This window comes from Cinclus cinclus, chromosome 6 (genome assembly GCF_963662255.1).
Source record: "Cinclus cinclus chromosome 6, bCinCin1.1, whole genome shotgun sequence".
Lineage (NCBI taxonomy): Eukaryota > Metazoa > Chordata > Aves > Passeriformes > Cinclidae > Cinclus > Cinclus cinclus.
In genome coordinates this window covers 26,866,773-26,887,785 of record NC_085051.1, presented here as the reverse complement: position 1 = coordinate 26,887,785, position 21,013 = coordinate 26,866,773, and the positions used below count along the sequence as shown (strand labels likewise).

The 21,013-nt window shown below is 34.5% G+C and overlaps 1 protein-coding gene across 1 annotated transcript in view; it reads left to right on the top strand.

Annotated features, from left to right (window-relative positions):
• Positions 1-3,544: 3,544 nt before the first annotated feature.
• The window catches only part of TTBK2 (tau tubulin kinase 2), a 52,182-nt gene continuing 34,713 nt past the window's right edge, over positions 3,545-21,013 (top strand). The window contains exons 1-5 of the mRNA XM_062494923.1: positions 3,545-3,613; positions 7,415-7,562; positions 13,127-13,200; positions 14,140-14,280; positions 15,606-15,710. Coding sequence (XP_062350907.1) covers positions 3,545-3,613; positions 7,415-7,562; positions 13,127-13,200; positions 14,140-14,280; positions 15,606-15,710 — 537 coding nt within the window. The remainder of the gene's footprint in view (positions 3,614-7,414; positions 7,563-13,126; positions 13,201-14,139; positions 14,281-15,605; positions 15,711-21,013) is intronic.

Genomic DNA, 21,013 nt, shown 5'->3' with positions numbered 1-21,013 from the left:
GAATTAAAATTCTTCCAAATTCAGAGAAATTTCAGTTTCAATCTCGACCTGAGAACCATCTCCAAAGAATGCATACTTTTATCTGTCCAAAAGTCCTTTAAATGTAGTAATCTCTAATAATGTTCTTTTCTTCTGTATAGATTTGGGGAAGGTGATTATAACCTAAATTGCACCTACTAGAATGAATACACATTATCTGTTGTTAGGTAAGGAATATAAAGATATTTATCTGCTGCAGTACATCAATAATTAACAAATTTACAGATTATACAGTGCTAAGACCATTAGAGAACACATCAGAAGAGTGAAACTCTGACTAGATCAGATTGTGAATAAGGCCTTTAAAAACCATATTCTTGTAGCAATGCCTGAGTGTAAGGATGGAGGTGTATAAGCATCTGATAAAGTTGTGGTTTAGCAAAAGTATAAAGCCTTTTCAGACTTAAATTAGGAAAATAAGACTTCTATCACAAAGGAATAAGAAGAAAACCTATTTTCTCCATATTAGGAATTGGTATGATAGAGTCTAATTCAGTGTGGATGCCTAACTCATAGTTGCTGTCGATACCACAAGAAGAATGTGGAGCAAGGAGAGGAGTTTTGAAGGAGGACCATGTAAAAGATCCATGGTTGTGAAGGAAGGCTTAAAGCTAAATGTATTAATTTACAGGAAGTTTAAAAAAGTATGTTTAGATGCTTAAATGAAGTGAAATTACCGTAAATGGAATTTGGTTACTAAACTGAAACCATGTTGTGTGATAAAAAGTTAAAATTAAATGTAAACAAAGCAAGTTATGCTTAATGTGAGGGAAGAAATATACTGGAACATGTTGGCAGTGAAGAACATTTGAAATCTTACATATCAATGCGTGCTAATTCACTGAAAGGGGTTGAAGTTATGAAGTGACCTGATCAGGTAAAGCTTTGAACCAATTTCAAGCCTTCTGGCCTTGAAATCTGTCACTGAATCCTTTTGCTTTACTTGAAGTCTTGAAACAAACAGGATTCTTCAAATTGACTTCAATGTGTTTGTAATGTTTGCAGTTGATAATTAAGCATCATGAGGAGCTTAGCATGTTGTCTTCAGGGGCTCAAGAGAGAACTTTTGCCTGCCATGCATGACAGTTTAATGGGTCTTGCTGTTTTATTGCTTTGAATGCCTGGTTTTGATGATATAGAATAGTTATTGTTGCTTTATAATGATCTAGGATGACAAGAGATTTAAAAAGGAATTAGTGTATTAGAATAGGATTGAGGAATTGTGTACAAATGAAGATTTTGTTACCCTGGCCATGCAGATATTACATGCAGCAATAATAGAGTACTTCTATGGCAATTCTTAAAATACAGGGTGGTTCTTTTAATGTATGTGTTGGACCTTTGCATTCTGGGCCAGTTGCTGATGCTCTGTTAGTCTGCTCAAGAATCAACAAATGAATAGTTCTCAGAAATATTTGTCAGAGTTGTGACTCTGAATTGTAAATTTAAATGTATTTTTAAAAAAAGTACTGTATCAAATCAGGAATCAGTAGGCTTATAACAGTATTAACAAAAAACTCTGAACTGTCATACCTTTGATTTAATAAAGCATCTATTTTCCTACAGGTGATGAATTTTGCTTCTGTTTGAAAGCTTCAGCAAAAATTGTACTTGAAATTTTAGATTTTGTCTGGTGAGATGAATAGTTTCACCATTACTTGTTTTAAGCAAATATAATGAAAAATAACCCTCTTGAAGTTCCAGTATAGAAGTGGACTATTTATTTGTGAAGACCAACCTATGTCTGGTTGTAACTTGCAGGTGGTGGAAAGAGACACATTTGAGTTAATGGAGAAGCCAGTGTATGTGCTTTAAGCATGTAATTTTGGAAATAGACCTTTTCCCCTTCATTAGTGGATTTCTTGTTTCATCTTTGTTCCTTACTATGTTATGATAATTCTGTTAGAAAGGACAGTAAGTGAGGTCAGTGGTTAGTAATGTTAAGGGGTTCACACAAATGGCTCTAGTTCTTTTTAGAATTTTGACCTTATCTGCAGGGGAGAATTTGCTATCACTGGTAGAATTTGAATTGGTTTAGTTCAACCTGATTAAATTGCAGGATGGGTGCTGTTACTCAGAACATACACTTTTAATTTTGTTTCCTTTCATTTGTTTGAATTAAACCAATTTAGGCTACGTATTCTGAATGAACACTCCTGTACAGGTTTGTAATCCACTCTCACTGGGTGTAAATTTAGATCCTCAACTAATCCAGATTAATACTTTTCCAGAGGGGTCTGTTTTATTTGGAGTTAATTCAACTATCATAATGTCCAATTGAAATAAAAAGGCGTAAATATAATATGAAAAAGAAATATGAAAGAACACGAAAAAAACCCCAGTTATTGTTGTTTCAAACAAATGTTTGTCTTAAAAAGGCAGGTTGTTTAAGCAGCAGACTGTTTATTAAAAGAGCATAATTTAGTCCCAGTCGTGAGATGGACATTTAACCACATGGAAGGCCATACTGCTGATTTAAATCAGAATGGTTTTACTAATTTTGAATATCATTTGTGTGTTGATTTAGGGAGAAAAGCATTGTTCACTTGCAGTTATGCTATTTTGCAAGCCATAGAAATAACCTAAAGCAAATATACTTTTTGAAGAGTATTGTCCTTGGATGAGAGTATTCATACAAAGAGTTACATATGTATGATAACACCAGTGTAATAATAAGCATAGTTCTAGGAAAGCTCAAAGAATTGAAATCAGCTTTTAATTGGTTGTAGTAGTTGCTGGTGAGAGTCATTATGGATATGTTAATCTCCAAAGTGCAGTTGTTTATGATACTATCTGTAATCCAATTCAAGAATGACTGCCAAAACCAGAAAATAAATAAAAAACCCCAACTGTCTAAATTACCAAAGACAGGGTTTTTTCCCCTCACCAAAGACAGCTATTTATAGCCTGACATAATGTACTTTAGAAGTATTTAATCAGAAATAATCCTGGCTATGTGAAACACATTGTAAAATGTGAATTAGTCTGCATCCAGTGCAACTGAAATTTAAGTATCTATTTTTAACATTGTAATTTTTGGTTAATATTATTTTAATGTTGTTATATATTACTATTAATTAATTAAACAATTAGATTTTAAGGGGATTATTAAAATTAAGTTTAAATGTAATTATGCCTTGCAGCAATTTGAAACTGCTTGTGGAATATACCTCTGAAAATGTTTAAGTTCATTAGTTCTATATTGGTGCTGGAGATTTGAGAGAGAGCAAGTTAAAAAATTAAGGAAGGATATCCTTGAATTTTTTTCTGTACTGGAAACTGACTAAAATTTCAGTGTTACTCAGTGTGGGATACAAAAACTATTTAAGGTACTGGCTGAGAAACACGACTTTTGCTGTATTTCTTATTGTTCTGTTAATCACTGAGACCCCACGTTCTGCTGTCTTTCTGCAGTGACTGGTTAAATGGAAGCCATTCCTGGGATCTGGATGGTTTCTACTGACGCAGACTTTGCATAGCAGCTCCATCACCTCAGGAGGCTGCAATGAGTGGAGGAGGGGATCAGCCTGACATCCTCAGTGTGGGAATATTGGTCAAAGAAAGATGGAAGGTGGTGAGTATGTCTTTCTGCAATTCTGTTTCTTCTTTGAGTCACATTTTTAGAAAGAAGTGGTTTGTGCTTTGGAAGTAATTTGAAAATTCTTGTGATATTTTGCTAAATACTTACATGAAATCGTTAATGAGCTTTAGAACTACTTGTTTCTCTTACCCTACTTTAAAGAGAAGTTATGAGGATTTAAAGTGGGTTATTATTTTTCCTGATGAGGACCTAGGAGAGCTTTTAATTCCCAATGTAGTGCCTGATCCAAGCACAGCTGGGAGAGTACTGTTAGTATATTGAACCTGATCTGTGATTATGTCAGTCTGTTTCAGAGATCAGTCAGATGCCCAAAACTGAAGCTAGTAAGTTTGTGAGATATGTTACTTCTTATAGGAAGATCTTTCAGGACCTTGCTGCTCTTCCTTTGGTGTGTTGGATTTTATGGCATAGATTTATTCTCAGCTGATTTGTATTCACTTGATTGTGTGCCAGCATTGGCCTTACCATAAATAACTCTGTTCCCTTTTGCCGTTCCTATCCTTGATTTGCATCTTAAGGGAAACAGTATCTATTTGAAGCTATTTTTGCTGGGAGAAACAGGCTGAGTTCTCCTAGTTCCTTCTCCATTTCGCTTTGGGTCTCCATCACTTCGGGTTTTTTAACTCAGAATTAAAAAAAAAAAAAAGGCTAGCTCACATTAGAGCATTTAGAGTATCTGAGAGTATCTGTGTGTGTGCAGTAGGCTGTGAATGGATTCTGAATTGCTTGCTTTATATTACTCCTCTATTTCAAGATTTTTAGACCTGTAAGACTGAACATAGAAGATACAAATTCATTATTAATTTTAAATTAATAAGAGAGAATAATTTCAACTGTTTTGTGCCCTATCTTCCATTTAAATATGCAGGAAGCTGATACTAACTTTGTGTAGGAAATCTTTGCATTTCCTTTTAGGTAAATAGAACCTAAATAGCTATCTCTGGAGTATAGCTATTTGTAAAATACCTTCTTATTACCTTTTCAATACAACAGTGAAGCAAAACCAGAAAGCATAGTCTTGAATCAGATCAAATAGTATAAAATATCATTTTCTATACAATAATATAAAAAATACAGTAGATAATAACATACTAATATATTACTATGCACAAGACTACTTACTTGTCTGATGTGTGCAACAGCTGTGTTGTTTTCTTCAGGTTTATTTTCTTTCCTATGTAATGAAGATTGCTGATGACTTAAGTGTCTTCTGGAAAATTTTGAAAGTAGGCTGAAGTTCATTTCATGTAATTATACATTTTCATTTATTTGTTTTCCAGATCAAATATTACAGGTAAATGAGGGCCAAGTATTTCCTGCCAGTAGGTCTTCAAGTTCTTGTCTTCTGTTGCTAATATTAAGGATTTCTTGATGGCATCTAAGGTGATAGACTTCCTGAATTCAGGGTTTTGTAGGACAGTTTCCCAGTGGAAGAAACTGAAATGCTGGTTTTGGATTTTTTTTTTTTTTTTGCTGTTGAGGACCTTGTTCTTTGCAGTTGTGAAAACCATATCTAAAATTTTTGTACATGAACATTTTAAAAAAACATGTTCAATTAAATTTAATTTTAACCTAGATGTTATTTAGGGTGATTCTATTTTGAAAAGTTAACCGTAAAAAAGACATATTTCCCCCCCAGTGATAGCCTCTTGCTCTAGTGGTGTCTGATAACATTTGCTTTTATCCTTTGTTGATGCCTCTTTTTTGCCTTTGAAATGTTTAAGAGAGACTTGGAGAGACTTGTAATGATAATTGATTTCATATATGTTCAAGAATGCTATTCAGTTTGCAGTGTAAGGAAAGGTACTAAGATAAAACCTGTTGGAAATTGTATGCTTTAGCCTGGAAGGATACAGAGACACAGAAATCAAAGAGAGAATGGGGAGAAAGAGTTTGGGGTGGGAAAAGCTGAATGCAAGAAGAAACTAATGAACAAAATGGGAAATTGTAATGCAGATGTAAACAAGGGCAATGTGGTCCTCATCAAGGTAAAAGATGTTGAATAGATATGGCAGGAGGCCAGTATGGTTGAGTGGTCGACACCTGTGTGAACTGGAAAGTAAAATGCAAGTGAACAGGAGGTGGGAATAGGGATGGGCTGCCCAAGATGAACATGGAGATGTTGCCTCTGTGTGATGAATATATGGAAAAGCCAGAGCTCAGCTGGCAGTCGTGACTGGTGAAGGATGTGAAAAGCAGCAAGAAAAACTTCTATAGGGATGTTGGCAGCAAAAAAAAGACCAAGGAGAATACGGGCTCATTGTTCAATGTGTGTGACTCGGTGACAAAGGACGTGGAAAGTATTTTTTTTTCTCAATCAAGAAGAGTTTATTTTGTGCCTGGAACTACTGAGTGATGTAATTATTTGGTGTATACTAATGATTCTGGTGTACTTTAGCTGAGGATATAAATAGATCTGTTTATTTTATTAGTTGTGGTGGTGTTTTTGTTTGTTGAAAAAAGATTTTAAGCATACAAGTGGAGAAACAACCCTTTCAAAGGCAGTCTTTCTTGGTCTGGCCATTTCTCAAAGCTGGTAAATGCAGTTAGATAATAAACTTCTACATTTGTAAGGGGGTGAGGATGGCTGTGTCACCTCTTTCCTTTTCCTCTCACCTTTTTCACCATGCATTCTCACTGGTGTGCTTGTGCTATGATGAAAATTGATGTGTTATTTGTTATCTTCTTCCTTATTTGTAGAGCCTAGGCTATTTTAAAAGATGTTTTTCCTGCTTAGTCAAATGTCTGATGGTCTGGATTTGCAAGTTTTCAGAATCTGAAGATATGTCAGCATATTGCTGCTCTCTACAATCCTGGACTGTTTAGATGACATTTTGTACGGTGTAGTCAGATAATGGTAGCAGCTGTATGTTTTCAGGTGACATTTAGAAAACCATGTCAGTCTTAGGGTAAGTTCTTTTTGTCTCCTTTTCTCTTTTATCAGCTTTAGAATGTTAGCCTGGGGAGGCATTTTGTGAAACATTGACATTTTTGATATTGAAAATCAAAGAAGTGTCTGTTCCCTGTGACCACTTAAAGCAGAGTGAAAAATCACCTAGTAATATTTGCTCTGAATGTAGTGCAAACTAATTAGTAGGCCATGAGCATTCTTTTTGCCTCTTAGTTGCACAGAAGACTCGCACTGAAACTTACAGTGCTGCAAGTGTATTGAGTCTGTCTGTTAATAAGAATGCTGTTGGTGAATTGTAAGTGAAAGTGAGTAACATTTGAGTTGCATATTCAAATATAATCTTAGCCAGTTCTTATAATTTATGATTTGGCTGCTATGTTTAAGTCACTCCATATAATAGAAAATACTGTCTCTTTTCAAGAAGTCCAAAAACTTGTATAACTTTATACCTTTATTATTCAGTGTGCATATTTCTGAAAAGAGAAAAAGATGACATATTTTAAAAATGTCACTGTGCATTTGTATTTGAAGATCTTTAGGCTGTGTGTGACTGAGGAAAGACTTTATTCAGCATCCTGACTTTGCCCAGATTCATGCTGGGAATACTACTGCACTCTTCTATTATGCTATATACAATAGTGCAGATGGGGATCAGGTGTGTTCTCTTCCAAACTGGTTAGTTCATACCTTGGTCAATTATTCAGTAGCTCTTTTATGTACTGAAGGATATGATTGTTATTTTAAAATCTATTTTAATACAACAGCATTTAGAGTATGACGGAACAAAGGAATATTTCTGTTTTATTTTCTTTCTTCTCCCCTCTTTAAGATACGTTTTTGTTCTTTCTTTTTCCCCAATATAGTTGAGGAAAATAGGAGGTGGAGGATTTGGAGAAATTTACGATGCACTGGACTTGCTTACTCGGGAAAATGTTGCACTGAAGGTCGAATCAGCTCAGCAGCCAAAGCAAGTGCTGAAAATGGAAGTAGCTGTGTTGAAGAAGCTGCAAGGTAGGGCTGTATCTTGGGTATGCAAGAAGCACAATGTCAGTGTATCTTCTTTTTAAAAAATTGTAATTGTAATAATAATTTGAGTAAATATTTCCTACATTCTGCATGTTCTTGGTAAATGATTATTAAAAGTGGAATAGAAGCTCTTTAGATTCTGAAAGTTTTACTACAGTGAAACTTTTGTTTGAAATGGAATGACATGAAAATAAAAAGAACAACAAAAATAATTCAATTGCTGCAAAAGTCTTGATTCAGATTTACTGTATTCTGAATCCATATCTCTTCTCATTTTTTATTGTTCTAGACTTTGTTGTTATTCTTGTTTTTATTTTTTCTTCTAAGATGGTATTTTTTTTTTTTTGTAGTATGTAGCATTGAATATTTGAGAGTCCTAAACATAGCATATGTGATACGAATATTTGTTTTCTTTGCTGTGCAGGTATTGCTGAGAATTCTAATACTGAAATGGGAAATGTACTTTAAAAAATCCCCACAAGCAAAAGCCCCAACTTTTAAGTACTGTAACTTGTATGAGAAAAATCACAGTGTAAAATCCTGATGTGTAAAATCCTGAAATACTTCCAGGGTTTAATTCCTTGAATCAGAGTTTGAATAGTCACACTCTCTTTACTTTTAGATACTTTAATGAAGCTATCAATACAGAGAACTATGCAGTGGCTTCTCTTAATTGCTTTTTACAACACAAGATTACAGAAAGAGAGTAGTGACTTTTTCTTTAAAAATTATTATTTTTAATCTGGAAGGTTTTGAATAATATATGCACTCCTGTCAGAAGCCCAATTTTTCCAAACTCTTAGTTTGAATAAAACTAAGTCTGCATGACATATGGTGCTGCCTCATGTGCTGTAAAGGTCACACTGCAGCAGGAATTGACAGCCTCTATAGATTTAAGAGGGCAGGCATGTCACATGTTATGATGTTAATAAACTGTTCCTACGCTTTTGTCTGTTTCAAGGATTTCACTACAACATCTAGCATTATATAGCTGAGCAAGGATTTTCTTTGAATTTTAAAGTTTCTAGCTCAGAGATGAATAGTAAATTTCAGTATTGCCAATTGAAAGTTTGGAAAACATTTGTCAGGACTCTTGAAAGAAATTATCCTGAAGAAAGTGAGTTTTGAAGAACAAAATACTCCGTAACTCCTGGGGTTTTTAAACGCTCAGAATTAATTTTTTGCAAGAGCTTGTAGGTTTTTTCTGCACACATGAATTGATTCTATTTTTACAAAACCCTGAGTCTTTAAAATTGTATTTATGAAACAACTAAATTATAAGAATATTGATAGATCTGAAAGAAAACACTGGAATTTGGAGCTACAAATGCAGTGGTAGCACTACAATGCCAATGTATTTATGAAAACATGACCTTATAGAGGACTGTGTAACTCAAATGCATTTTAACTTTCTGCTGTAAATTACAGTATAATGGAGTTTCAGTTAAGATATTAGAAAAGGGATTTTTTTATTAGTAAAAACTTTATCTTTTGAAGCATTTGTGGAAAAAAAAAAGATGGAATACTAAAATATTTATGTATGAAAAACTGGCATAGGGCCTTACAGAAGTTGTATTCTCAGAGGAATAGTTAGGAAACTTTAATTCCAAACAGCCCAAGTCTTCCTGCAGAGGAGCTTTTGGTTCTGTTGAATCATGGGAAACATCTAGATAAAAAGAACAGAACAATGAAACATCTGAGCAACACATTCACTGAGGCAAATTATCCACGTAATATATAATCAAAATAAATAGTTCTGTTATTTATTTTCTCAGTGTTATTTCTCTGAGCAAATAATAAATAAAAGCTTTTATATAACTGAAACCCAGATTCTGTACAAGATCTTTAGAAAGAACACTTCTAACAGTCTTTCTTATGAGAAAACAATCTAAATGTATTATTCCTTACATTTTATATCTTGCTCTCTTGCACAAAGAAAAAAAAAAAATTAAGAAAAAGAAGCTGGTGGTGATACTATCACTAGAGGTGACCTCCAGTTATTGTTGTGGAAGTTAACACTGTTACTGCTCTGGTTTTAGATAAGGAATGTTACAGGTGATCAGTAAAGCAAACACAGTTAAGAGATGGGTCAAATGAACCTTTTGTATATATTGTAATTCATAATTTGCACAGATGCAGTACTTCCATTTTACATGCACCTGTTTTTATCCATACTTGGAAGATTTTTTTATCAAATAGCGTTATGGTAGGGACCATTTCATGTTTTACAGAAAATCTTTGCTCCTAGGAGCCATTTGCATTAATTTCTTTACTTTTGCATTTTCAGTATGGAAGAGCTAAAAATTTGAAGCCTAGGGAGAATCAAGAAAACTGGATGAGAATGGGGAATGGAAAACAACTTTATAATTGCTTCTCAAAGATTTTTTATTATTATTCTTAAATTTTTTTGTTATGTAGAAATTAGTCTTATTTTTGACAATTTTTTTCTTTGCATGTAGATCAAAACCAGGTGAAATTGTAAACAGTTCTTCTAGGATATTTTTGTAACAACCTTCTATTTTCATATGTCCTCTGAGACCAACTTTTATCTTATTCTATCCCTTTTTGGTGGGTGTGTGTATGTATGTATATATATGTATAATTATTCTCCTTTTCTCAAAGGGCTTAGGTTCTCTTCTTGCAAGGTGTTTGAGTTACATTGGACATAGAGAGGAAGGAATAGAATTGCCATGAAAACAGTTTTTCTTTCAAATATTTGAAAAGTTTCCTCTGTAATGAGAGACAGTGATCTCGCACTGTTGATAAGAATTTTCTTGATGTGTGGATCTGATTTTTAAAAAATATTGCACAGTTTCTGGAATATTATGAAGAAACAGGCTTTTAGAAGAGAGTAAGTGAATGAACAGGTGTACTATGTCTAGAGCAGAATAGCTCTTCTAGTCTATACTAGCCTAGGCACATTCTCAGGGTTAAAAATATGCTTTTGAATGTATCTGTGTTAGAATCATATTTCACAGAAACTGTGAATCTGAAATAAGAATAGCTGTTGGCAGAAGTACAGGGATGCACTGTTTCTTACCATGCTTTACTTTCAGAAATTTTAAAATTAAAACAGTGTAGTTATTATTGTGGGGTTAAAATGAGTAATAACTATGTGGTATTATGAAGTATATAAAAGTAGTAACTTTGTATATGGTACAGTGACTAATGAAAAACTTCAAATAAGCCTTTTTAAGACTCCGAGCTAGCAAAACGTGCTGGAATATGTGAGTAGTTGCATGACTTCTCTCTTAATTATGAAGGAGGACTAGGCTCACTGGTATGGCCATTTATTACAGCTTAGTATCAATTACATCTTAATTTTTTTCTCCCTGCTGTCTCCTAATTATTGTTGAAGAATATTTTTTAACTCTTTGAGTTCCTTATTTTTGCTTTTTTTTTTTTTTTTAAAAAAAAAGAATCTGCTGCAACAGATGGTTGTTTTGTTTAACCATGTTGTTAGGCCATCTGTTCCCACAGTCAGATGGGAGAAGACAGATTTATCACATCTCACTCAGTTAGAGTGAGACTCACTCGGTTGGTTTCTGTCTCACACAACCTTACAGACTTCTCCCTCACTCATTTACAGCTCTGGAGTGTAATTTAGTGGTGGCTGTGTCTGGTGTAGGCTGTGAGGCTGCTGTAGTGCTGCACTGCAGCAGCCTGAGGAGTGGCACACAGGTTTAGCACCCACCCTAGGAGGTTTTTCAAGGGCGGAGTTGCTCCCTACAGCCTCTTGCCATCACCTTCTCACCCTGCAGCCCAGCAGTGTAGTTCACAGGTGTAAAATAGTGTTTTCCAGCTGAGGAAAAGGCTGTAGTAAGTGTGTATAGCCTCACTGGAGTGATGGGGGATCAGTCCATTTGAATAAGGTATTCAGGCTCTACTTCTGTCCTTCCTCTTTCCTCAGTTTTATGTAAAAGTTTCTAGGGAATTTACCACACAAACTGAGTTGATGCTCCAGTCAAAATGGGATTTCTCTGACAAAATTGAGGTTTTTTGACATTTACAGAATTTGTCAGATAAAATCTGACTAATATATGTTTCTCTGAAGATGTTCCTTCAGACCACCCACAAGTGGCTGCAAAATTAATCAAATATTTGAGATGAAACTTCATTAATGGAAACTGCAGCAATGAATATCCAAAATTTCATCTTGATAAATTTGCTATTAATCCTTTTTCTTCATAAAATTATACTGCCTGTAATATTGCCTGTCTTACTTGAACAAATGGGTGGAAGGAAAAAAATTGAGGAAAAAAAATGATAATTTAAGTTTAATAATACTCATGTATTTGCAGAAATGTAGAGATTTCTTTTAAAATAAATAATTTTGATGAATCCTGTAAGATTTTCTTTGTTTAAAATGGCCTACCTACCTGTTTTAATTGGATGTGGCAAGCAGCTTCCTAAGGAAGCAAGAAACATGCAACCACTTTTCTGTCAAGTGAATCGAAAATATTTAAAAGCTGTAGGGTCAAGTTTTAAGGTTTTGATGGGGCAACAAGTCCAGCAGTAGCTAAAAGTCCCCTCAGGTCTGTAGCTAGACATTATGGTGTTTTGAAAACAGTAATGAGGGGGGTGGGCGTTCTCTGTTTATGACATTCTTGTAATCCTAAGGGTAAAGAAATTAATGATAGAAATATTAGGTGACATCATTAGCAACTGCTTGGGGTCATCAGCTTTCTATTGGTTGTAGCTTCCACTGGTGTGAGAAAGGAAGGTAAATGGCCTGTGGAACTTTAATCCTACAGTTCCCTGTTCTGTCATAGAGTGGGGCAGAGTGGGATCATAAGGGGTCCCAGCTTTTCTCCAAGTCAATGAACACTGGTACCAAAATGACAGGTTTTCATTCCCCTTCTGTTTCCAACTGCAGCCTTTGGCTTGCCTTTTCCTCTGTATGTACCTGGGGAATTTTCTGCTTTGACTTACAACTGCAGGATAGTAAGGAGATTATTTTTGACTTGTCTTCTCCATGGTTTGCTCCTAGGACAGGAGGAAGCTTTAAAGAAAATTGGTTTAAACAAAACTCTGATTTTTTTTTTTCTGTTTCAGCATGCCTGAGCTGAATCTATCTTCTGTAGCTAAACAGCAAGAATTCTGTTCTAGATAAAGATATTAATAAATTGAATTAGTTGAAATACATTTTCTACAATTTTTAAATATAAAACGTAACTCAAAAGTAATACTACTGTTTTCTTTCATCATGGCAGCTGCAGCTTATAGAAAAGAGGAATATTGGCTAGGAATATTGTCCATTACAAACCATTAGCTGTGTAAGAAAATAACCTTCTCCAGTCCAAAATGCCTGAAATTTGTGGACATTTAGGCATGTTGTTGCACATGTTTTCTTATGGAAGAGTGAGAGCTGTGGTATGGGAGAAAGCTTCTTTTTAACTGGAAGTTGAACTAACTTGGGTTTTATTGCTGTTGACCTGTGTGGGGCTTAGTTTATTATTTTGCATATTTTCCAGTAATTTCCTAAGTATTTACAGGAATAACCAACAAAATTTCATTATTATTGGCTAATTTGCTTCTTTTTCTCTTAGGAAAAGATCATGTCTGTAGATTCATAGGATGTGGACGGAACGACAGATTTAACTATGTGGTCATGCAGTTGCAGGTTAGTGTATCAAAGTGCTCAACATTTGCTTGTGTGTTTAGGTTTATTAGCCAAGTGTATATGAAAATAGCAGCAAGATTTTAGAGAATGCTAAACAAACAAAAAAACCCCCAAAGATCACAAATGCATTGTAGTAAGTGAACCTAAATTGAGCATATCCTTATGTATTTTTCCTTTTATATCCTTTCCATAATCCTCTCAAAGAGGAGAAAGTTTGCATCCTGAGAAAGACCTGACTGTTGGAAGAGTGAACTGTGATGTCTTCTGAGATATTTTACATTCCTTTTAAGTCTTCACCTGAAGATAGTCTAAAACGTATTACATTACTGTCTGCATTTTGTTGGCTTTTTTAGAAAAGTGAAAAATCACCCTATGCAAGTAAAAGCAGATTATGAATATGAATAATGAAAGAGTGTATTGTAGTTCATACTGTTGTTTGTTATTTTAGAAGAGCAACAATTCTGTGACATCATGGAGTTGCATTTCCTACATAATGTATTTTTCATCTGTTTGATATAATATGTAATTAAATTATGTATTTTCCTGAAACAAGTGAGTGTGAAGTCTTAATTAGCATTTTCTCAGTGGCCTTTTTTTGGGTGTGACACAAATAAAATTTTAAATAATAGTGTTTGTACTGGTTTTCTAATAGGGATTAGTTTTGTTCCATGTTTTTAGGACTAGGAAGGTACTAAGATTCATATTTTGAAAACAAATTCTAAATTTGGAGATACTCAGGGACATACAGTCATTACATTTAGGAGAGATGTGTTACTCTTGAGTGTGAAAATAGGTGTTGAGAGTATTTCATAGTTAATCATGAACAACTAAAGAAGAAGTAGGAAAAGTTTACAGCATCCGTGAATCTTGGTATTAGTATTTTTTATTAAATTTATTAAGTGTTTTTTATTATTATTTTATATTTTAAAATTTTATCAGGGTCGGAACTTGGCAGACCTGCGGCGTAGCCAATCTCGGGGAACATTCACCATTAGTACCACTCTGCGGCTTGGGAAACAGATTTTGGAATCTATTGAAAGTATTCATTCTGTGGGATTCCTGCACAGGGACATAAAACCAGTAAGTCTGCCCATTAAATGAAAACAGGCAAGTAAGGTGTGGTCATTAGATGACTGTGTAAGTAAGAATAGGTTCTATACTAGATGCTAAAATACAAAAATGAGAAGGGATGGAAAATTGTATGTTTAATCATCAGGTAGGGCAGATTTTTTCTATTAATCAATGTTGGACTGCAACAACAGTAACTTTGATCTTTTTCATTATCCCCAGTTAAGGCCTCCTTGCAATGTGCTGTAGTTAAAACTTCTAACTCTTATCTTTAGCATCATGTAACCAAGAGTATTTGCCATGAGATATGACATAATGTGCTTGACTAATGGCAATTAATATTGTCATGTAATAAATGTAAAATAATAGATAATAACTGTAGAGTGTATTTGTAAATCCTTCAAGAGTATGTATTTAATATGTTTTCAACAAACAAGGAAATGAAAGACTTTAGGAGAAAACTGTTGTTTTATTGTACAATTCTTATTCGATCTATTGTTAGTATGTCAGTATGAGGCAAGTGTCTTCCTAATGGTATCATTCTTTTGTTCTTACTATTTTCTATTTTTCTTTGAATTATTTTCCTGAACGTCAAACACCTATTTTTAATATTGCTCTGTATGACAAATATCATTAGAACTCTGACATGTCAGAATTTGTATATGAGGAAAAAATAAGTGAATCTTTGTGTTTTCTAATAAATGCAAATATGGTTGGCTATATCTTACACATATTACTGAGGTTCTGATCAACTTAATGATGCTTTCATGAAACTTCCAAACCTACATGAAACTTCTGTACATTAGGAAAATTTCATTTGCATCACTTCTTCCTGGCAACTTTTTTATAAAACTTATATTCTTCCTGACCCATCCCCATTTAAGCCTTCATTTAATAGGAAAAGGGCACAGAGGCAGTGAATGCCAAGTGAAATTGGTGATAAAGAATTATCTGGAGCTAACTGTGCTTTGTACTGAACTCAAATCTTGAACTCCTTGGTTGTTAGTTTTCCTTGTGACCAGTAAGGCAGTGATGAAATTCTGTGATTAGGCGACATGATTGGAAAGTTCTTGCTTAAAATTAATATATTCTAAGTGATAAAGTAAGATGACAATCTCTATGGACAATATAGGCCTCTGCTCAGATATGCTAAATTGGAGGCCTGTTTCTCTTAACATTTTCTTCAAATTTATTTGGAGTTCAATAGAAGTTAAAACATGGAAGGAAGGATAGAGAAATAGAATATAAATTTTCTGGTTTTGTTATAGCATTAATATGTGAACATATTGAAATCTGTGCGTATTCATCTATCATTCTGTATTTGCTTTTCTTTCTAGTCAAATTTCGCAATGGGACGTTTTCCAAGCACCTGTAGGAAGTGTTTTATGCTGGATTTTGGCTTAGCACGACAATTTACCAACTCCTGTGGGGATGTCAGACCAGTAAGATTTTTTTTTTTTTTTACAGCTGAAATCTGAATTCTTGAATGTGGTAGTATATAGTCTTTTTTTTTCTGGAGAAGTGTGGGAGTTGCATTGAACTGGTAACTGTTGTAAGCTTGACAAACACCATCCCAGACCAGAAATGCCATGTTGAAAGATAGGCAGTAGGGAATGAGCCAGGTTTCTGGTTTTTGGCTTGAGACAGAGGTGCGCATCTAAGATATTTTGCGATAATCTGTCATTTGATTTGGAAAATCATGTGATAAATAGGTCTTCATTAATATCAGAATCATATATACCAGAGCTGAATTTCACTTGAAGTTTTATATTACATTTTAAAAAACCCAAAAACTAGAAAAGAACTAATCTTTTTTTTTAAATTCCATAATCATTATCTGGACTGTAATTTCAAATTTAGCATTTTCCTTACAGAAAAATATTGTCCCTCTTAATAACGAGAGGTAAAAGGTTATTTCAGAAACTTACAGGAAGGAGTATTTTGAGGGACAATTTTATGTAATGAAAATGTGTTCCTGCTCTATTTGTCTGCCCCAGTGTCTGAGTGTGCTGTGTAAAGGAAATGCCTTTATTGCTCATCTGAAGGATAAAGGGATTTTACATTCTCTTGGGTTATTCAGTTAGCAGAGACAATTTCCCACTTGTTCCAGATATTAGCCTTCAAATTAATTTGTTATAGTTGCAGTTTTCTTCTTGTAGTATCATTTTACTATGGTGGTCTATATAAACCTTCAACATGTTAACATAAAGTCAAAACAAGTCTTTTCACACTTTCATGCTACAGATAGTTCAGAATTACTACTGTAAAATAAAACATTTTTAACTGCTAATTTTGACATGGATTCACCGAATTTGTCCTGTCTTCCAGCTGTCTGAATGACTATGCTTGTGAGGAGCTGACTTCAAGGAGAGAGGGATATGTCTCTTGTATTCAGTAATAAATTATGTGTAAAATTTATAAGCATGTTGATGAGAATAGTGAAGAGCTGCAGTTTATTAAGTTGCATGATCTGATGCTATTACCTGGCTAAAACTTAAAAATCAGAAACAACCATTTATTGCATTTTGTAGGTTTGTGAAAGATGAATGAAAGGTAACGGCGTCTGATACTAAATTCTGCGTGGTGGGGACAATACTAGGACGCAGGCATTTGGGGTAGAATTTCTATGTAGAATTAAATTAGAGAATGGAAGTTGATAAGAAACCACTAATGGGTGGGAGGAGCCTTCTCTGGGGGTGGAAAATATCAGAAAAGAGAAGATTGAATGTGGGAAGATCAAAAACTGCTGGGGATGATGTATAGGCTGTTAAAAGAAGGAAGGATGAAACACAGGCAAGCAAATAAATTGTTGGAGAGAGGAAGCCAATAAGCGAATTAATGGTGTAGATAAGAATTGATTACTGCAAAGCAGGGTAATCAGAATTTAATTGTAGGGATACTCTAATAATCAAGCAAATACATTTAGCAGGATGCAAATTTAGTATATTTATGAGATTCATAGTCTGCAGTTTATTGCTTTTTGAAGGTGTAGTACCTAACATTTTGTTTGCTATTGTCTTAGAGATAGCTGAAGTAAATACTAGTATCTTTTTGCTTTTTAATTGAGACAAAGAATAAATTATTCTTTTTGACTGTAAACCTAACTTCATACAGTCATCAATTTCCATGTCTCTGTTTACATAGTGAAAATGGAAAGTGAAGGTGTCAGCTGTGGTACAGAAATAGAACACCTTGAGGGACAAAATGCAAAGGACATTTGCATTCTTAACATCATCAGTACTGCAGCTAGCTCTTAGGCAGTTGTCATCACTCCGTTTTAAAGTGAACCTTAATCACAACTGTTTTTTGAGGTACTATTAAATTTAATGCAAAGAAAGCAAAATAAAATAACAAAAGAAACCACTAGTCGTAGCTGTTAAAAAGATTTACCTCTAAAAAAGAATTTTAGGTCATAGTTTTTAAAAATCCATAAATTCAACCATCATGTATTATCATGGGCCTGAGTTTTCTGGTCTTTTATTTATGTGGATTGCAAGTTATAAATAACAGAATTTTATTTGTTTTATGAAGAAGATAGTATAACGTGTATGCAAGCTGAGATGACAAAGCTAGGGAGTAACAGAATTAAAAACCTATCCATAAGAAGGTGGCATTTAGAGAATACCTTTCAATCGATATCAGTGCTTTTCTACTCAGTATACAGGTCTTACTGACTGGCAGCCTAAAGAATTTTTCAGATTAACAGTCAGTCACCTGAATCTGATGAGTTGGACTCAGCAAAGATAGTTGAAGGAGGAAATTCCTTTTTGCCCAATTTGGTACTTAGTTTGGAATGTGGGATTCCTTTATTGAGAGTATTGTGACTAGGTGGTTGAAATGTATGCAGAGGAGAATGTTTTGTTGGTGGAATTGTTGTGTTTTTGATAAATAAGGCTTTTTAGGTCAAGGAGAGAGCTACCCTATGACTGCATTCCCCCATCTCACCACCTTTCTCCTGTTCTTCCCAGTGACTATATTTTAGGTCATTCTTCAGTGGTTATTTAAGTAAAATGAAGAGCTTCATCAGAATTCTCATTGTCATAGGACATTTTATCATGGTCTTAATTTCAAGTGTATAGTTTTTCTATATTTATTTGAAAACAAGTAAAAAGAACAAAATTACATTTTTTTAACATTAAGTAGGTTTAAAGTATTTTACAGCATTTGCTTACTTTGAACATTAACAGAAATATTCAAATCCAAAGGTGACAGAGTATCCACCAAAATTTTCAGAGGCATTACTCATGCTCTTTACTGGTGACCTGTCAGTAGCAAAAATTGTCTGTGACTTCTGCTAAAGCAGAAGATACACCAGCTGCTGTACAGTCTGACCCTTAGAAAAATGCTGCAAAAGCAATTGTGAATGCAAATGTCTAAATTTGTTATTATCTAGGGAAGCAGTTACAAATCTGTTCACATCAAACAGTGCATATTATTCCATATCAGGTGTTTCTGGGCAAATCAGCTAAGTGTTCCTTGCCTTTCTTCAGTGCCCTCAGGTTCTGAGGATTTTCTAACAAATGAGGATTTATCTTCAGATTTCACTTTCAGGTACAGGTGGTGTCCTAGAAATGTAGTTTAAGAAGCTGCATTCTTAAAAAAAACAAAAAAAAACCCAACAAACCCCCAAACAAAACAATCAAGAACCAGTAAAATGATGGAGCACCCCCTCCCTCAAACAACCAAACGACCCAAAACAATCCTGCACAGAATACTTCACAAAAATGTGTTGGTAGATAATGAAGCAGAGTATTATATCCATTTTGAAAGCTTTGGAAATTGATTGTACTTCAATTGCATACAGGGAGAGAAGGTATACATTTCTTGTATACTCATATTTTCATTTGGTTTTTTACTTGTGAAAATTTGGGAATGGTTATGTGTTTGAATTACATGGTGTTTCTTCTAGTAAAATTCTGGATTATCTAGATTGCTGAGGAAATGTAAAGAATACTTCCATGTTATTTTGCCTTACCTTCTGTACTGGTTTTAAAAGCAAAACCAGTGAGACTTCAGGTCAATAATACAGTTTTTAATAGGGAAGAGAAAAAAGGAAAAACAAAACACATGCAATAATAAAAAATAAAATCACTGACAGAGTCAGAATACAACCTGATACCCTGTCAGTCAGGGTGTTGGTGCAGTCCTATTAAATGGTGGCTGCAGTCCTCCTGGATTACAGATGTGGTTCAGTTGAAGCAGTGGTATTGTAGAAGGTGCAGTTTTCCTCCAAAGGGTCCAGTGGTGATGTGGAAAAAAGTCTGGTTCTTCCTCTGGAATCCAGTGGGAAAAGGCTGCCTTTGGCATTCTAAACCCCAGGTTTTATCTAGGTAGGAAAGGCTTGGCTCGTCCTCCTGGCTGGAGCATCTCCCAATGGGATGATGTAATCTTATCAGTTATACAGTAGGACTAATGGCCCATTAACAGAAGATACTTCCCACAGAGATAAGGATGGTCACCCTTCTCAGATGGTAATAGAATATATATCTTGTATTGTAAACCAGGACACCTTCTGCCATTTTGGCAGAAGAATTGCAGACTGCTAATTTCTGTTTTTGGAAGAGAACATTGTTTTTATGGTGTGAAATAGTGAAAGCTATATCCATTAAATGCTTTTTATCATGGGGAAAAGGAGTGAGATAGTTTAAGAACTAGAGGAACAGTGGTGAAACTACACTATTGTAAACAAAATAATTACTGTCTTTTTGTCTTCTTTGAAGGCCATTTGGACCCGTGGACTGCTTAAAGATGGATTGCTTATATATATCTTCTTTGCTTCTATATATTGCTTCTCAATCTCCTTTTCAAGTAAATGATATTATAGCAAACATGGACACGACTTTAAGAAATAAAGACTCAGAAGTGGTCCACAGATAGTGTTGACTAAAACTGGTGCAGGTTTATTTGTTTGCCCCAGTGCCCCGCATGATTTAGAATTTGTGCTGGTTACTACTGAATAATCCCGTGACTGTGTGAATTTATTGTAAATAAGAGGCTGTATACTGGAAGTTGTTCAAGAATAGTTACTGAACAGGGTAGTCAGAATAAAATTTGGAATAAAATGAGAGAATCCATCAAATTTAAATGATTGGCATCTCAGTCATCTCCAGAAAATTGTGAAATTGATCTGGTTTTGGTCTTAGTTGAAGAGCACTAAGATACACTCTTTCTCTAGCAGTTTTTTTGACCTTTGTTTTGAGTGATACAGGTTAAAGCAATGTCCAAGGACAACCAGGACATGTTTATGAGTATAGTATTAAATGGTAGTGGATTTCATGGAAAATAATTAAATAGCACAAAAAAATTCTAGAGAGCTGTTTGATCTCTCAGGACACTGTATCATGCATATAATAAATAATTGGCTAAAACCCGTTAACTGTTCTGAACAAACCTCTCTTCCATAGCTGACTAACACTGAAAGCCCTGTGCTGCAGGGTAATGGCCCATGTCATTTTGTTAAATGCACTGTTCAGTTGCTCTTTCATCCTGTTGAGAAGCATTTTGTTGCTAGCATTTACCTTGTGCTATCTCTTCTCAGTAATGGCCTCTCTCAGTGCTGAACAGTACATTACAGGGGAATATGATTAGATGAGGATTACATGTGTGCACCTAAACAAGGAACAGAGTACTTATTTTTCCTCTTGAAATATTTTTCATTTTCCTTAGAGCTTTTTGAAAAACATATGCTAATAAGTTTCTGTGTAATAGTCTTCTGAGGTTTTTACACATGAATATATTCAGAGGA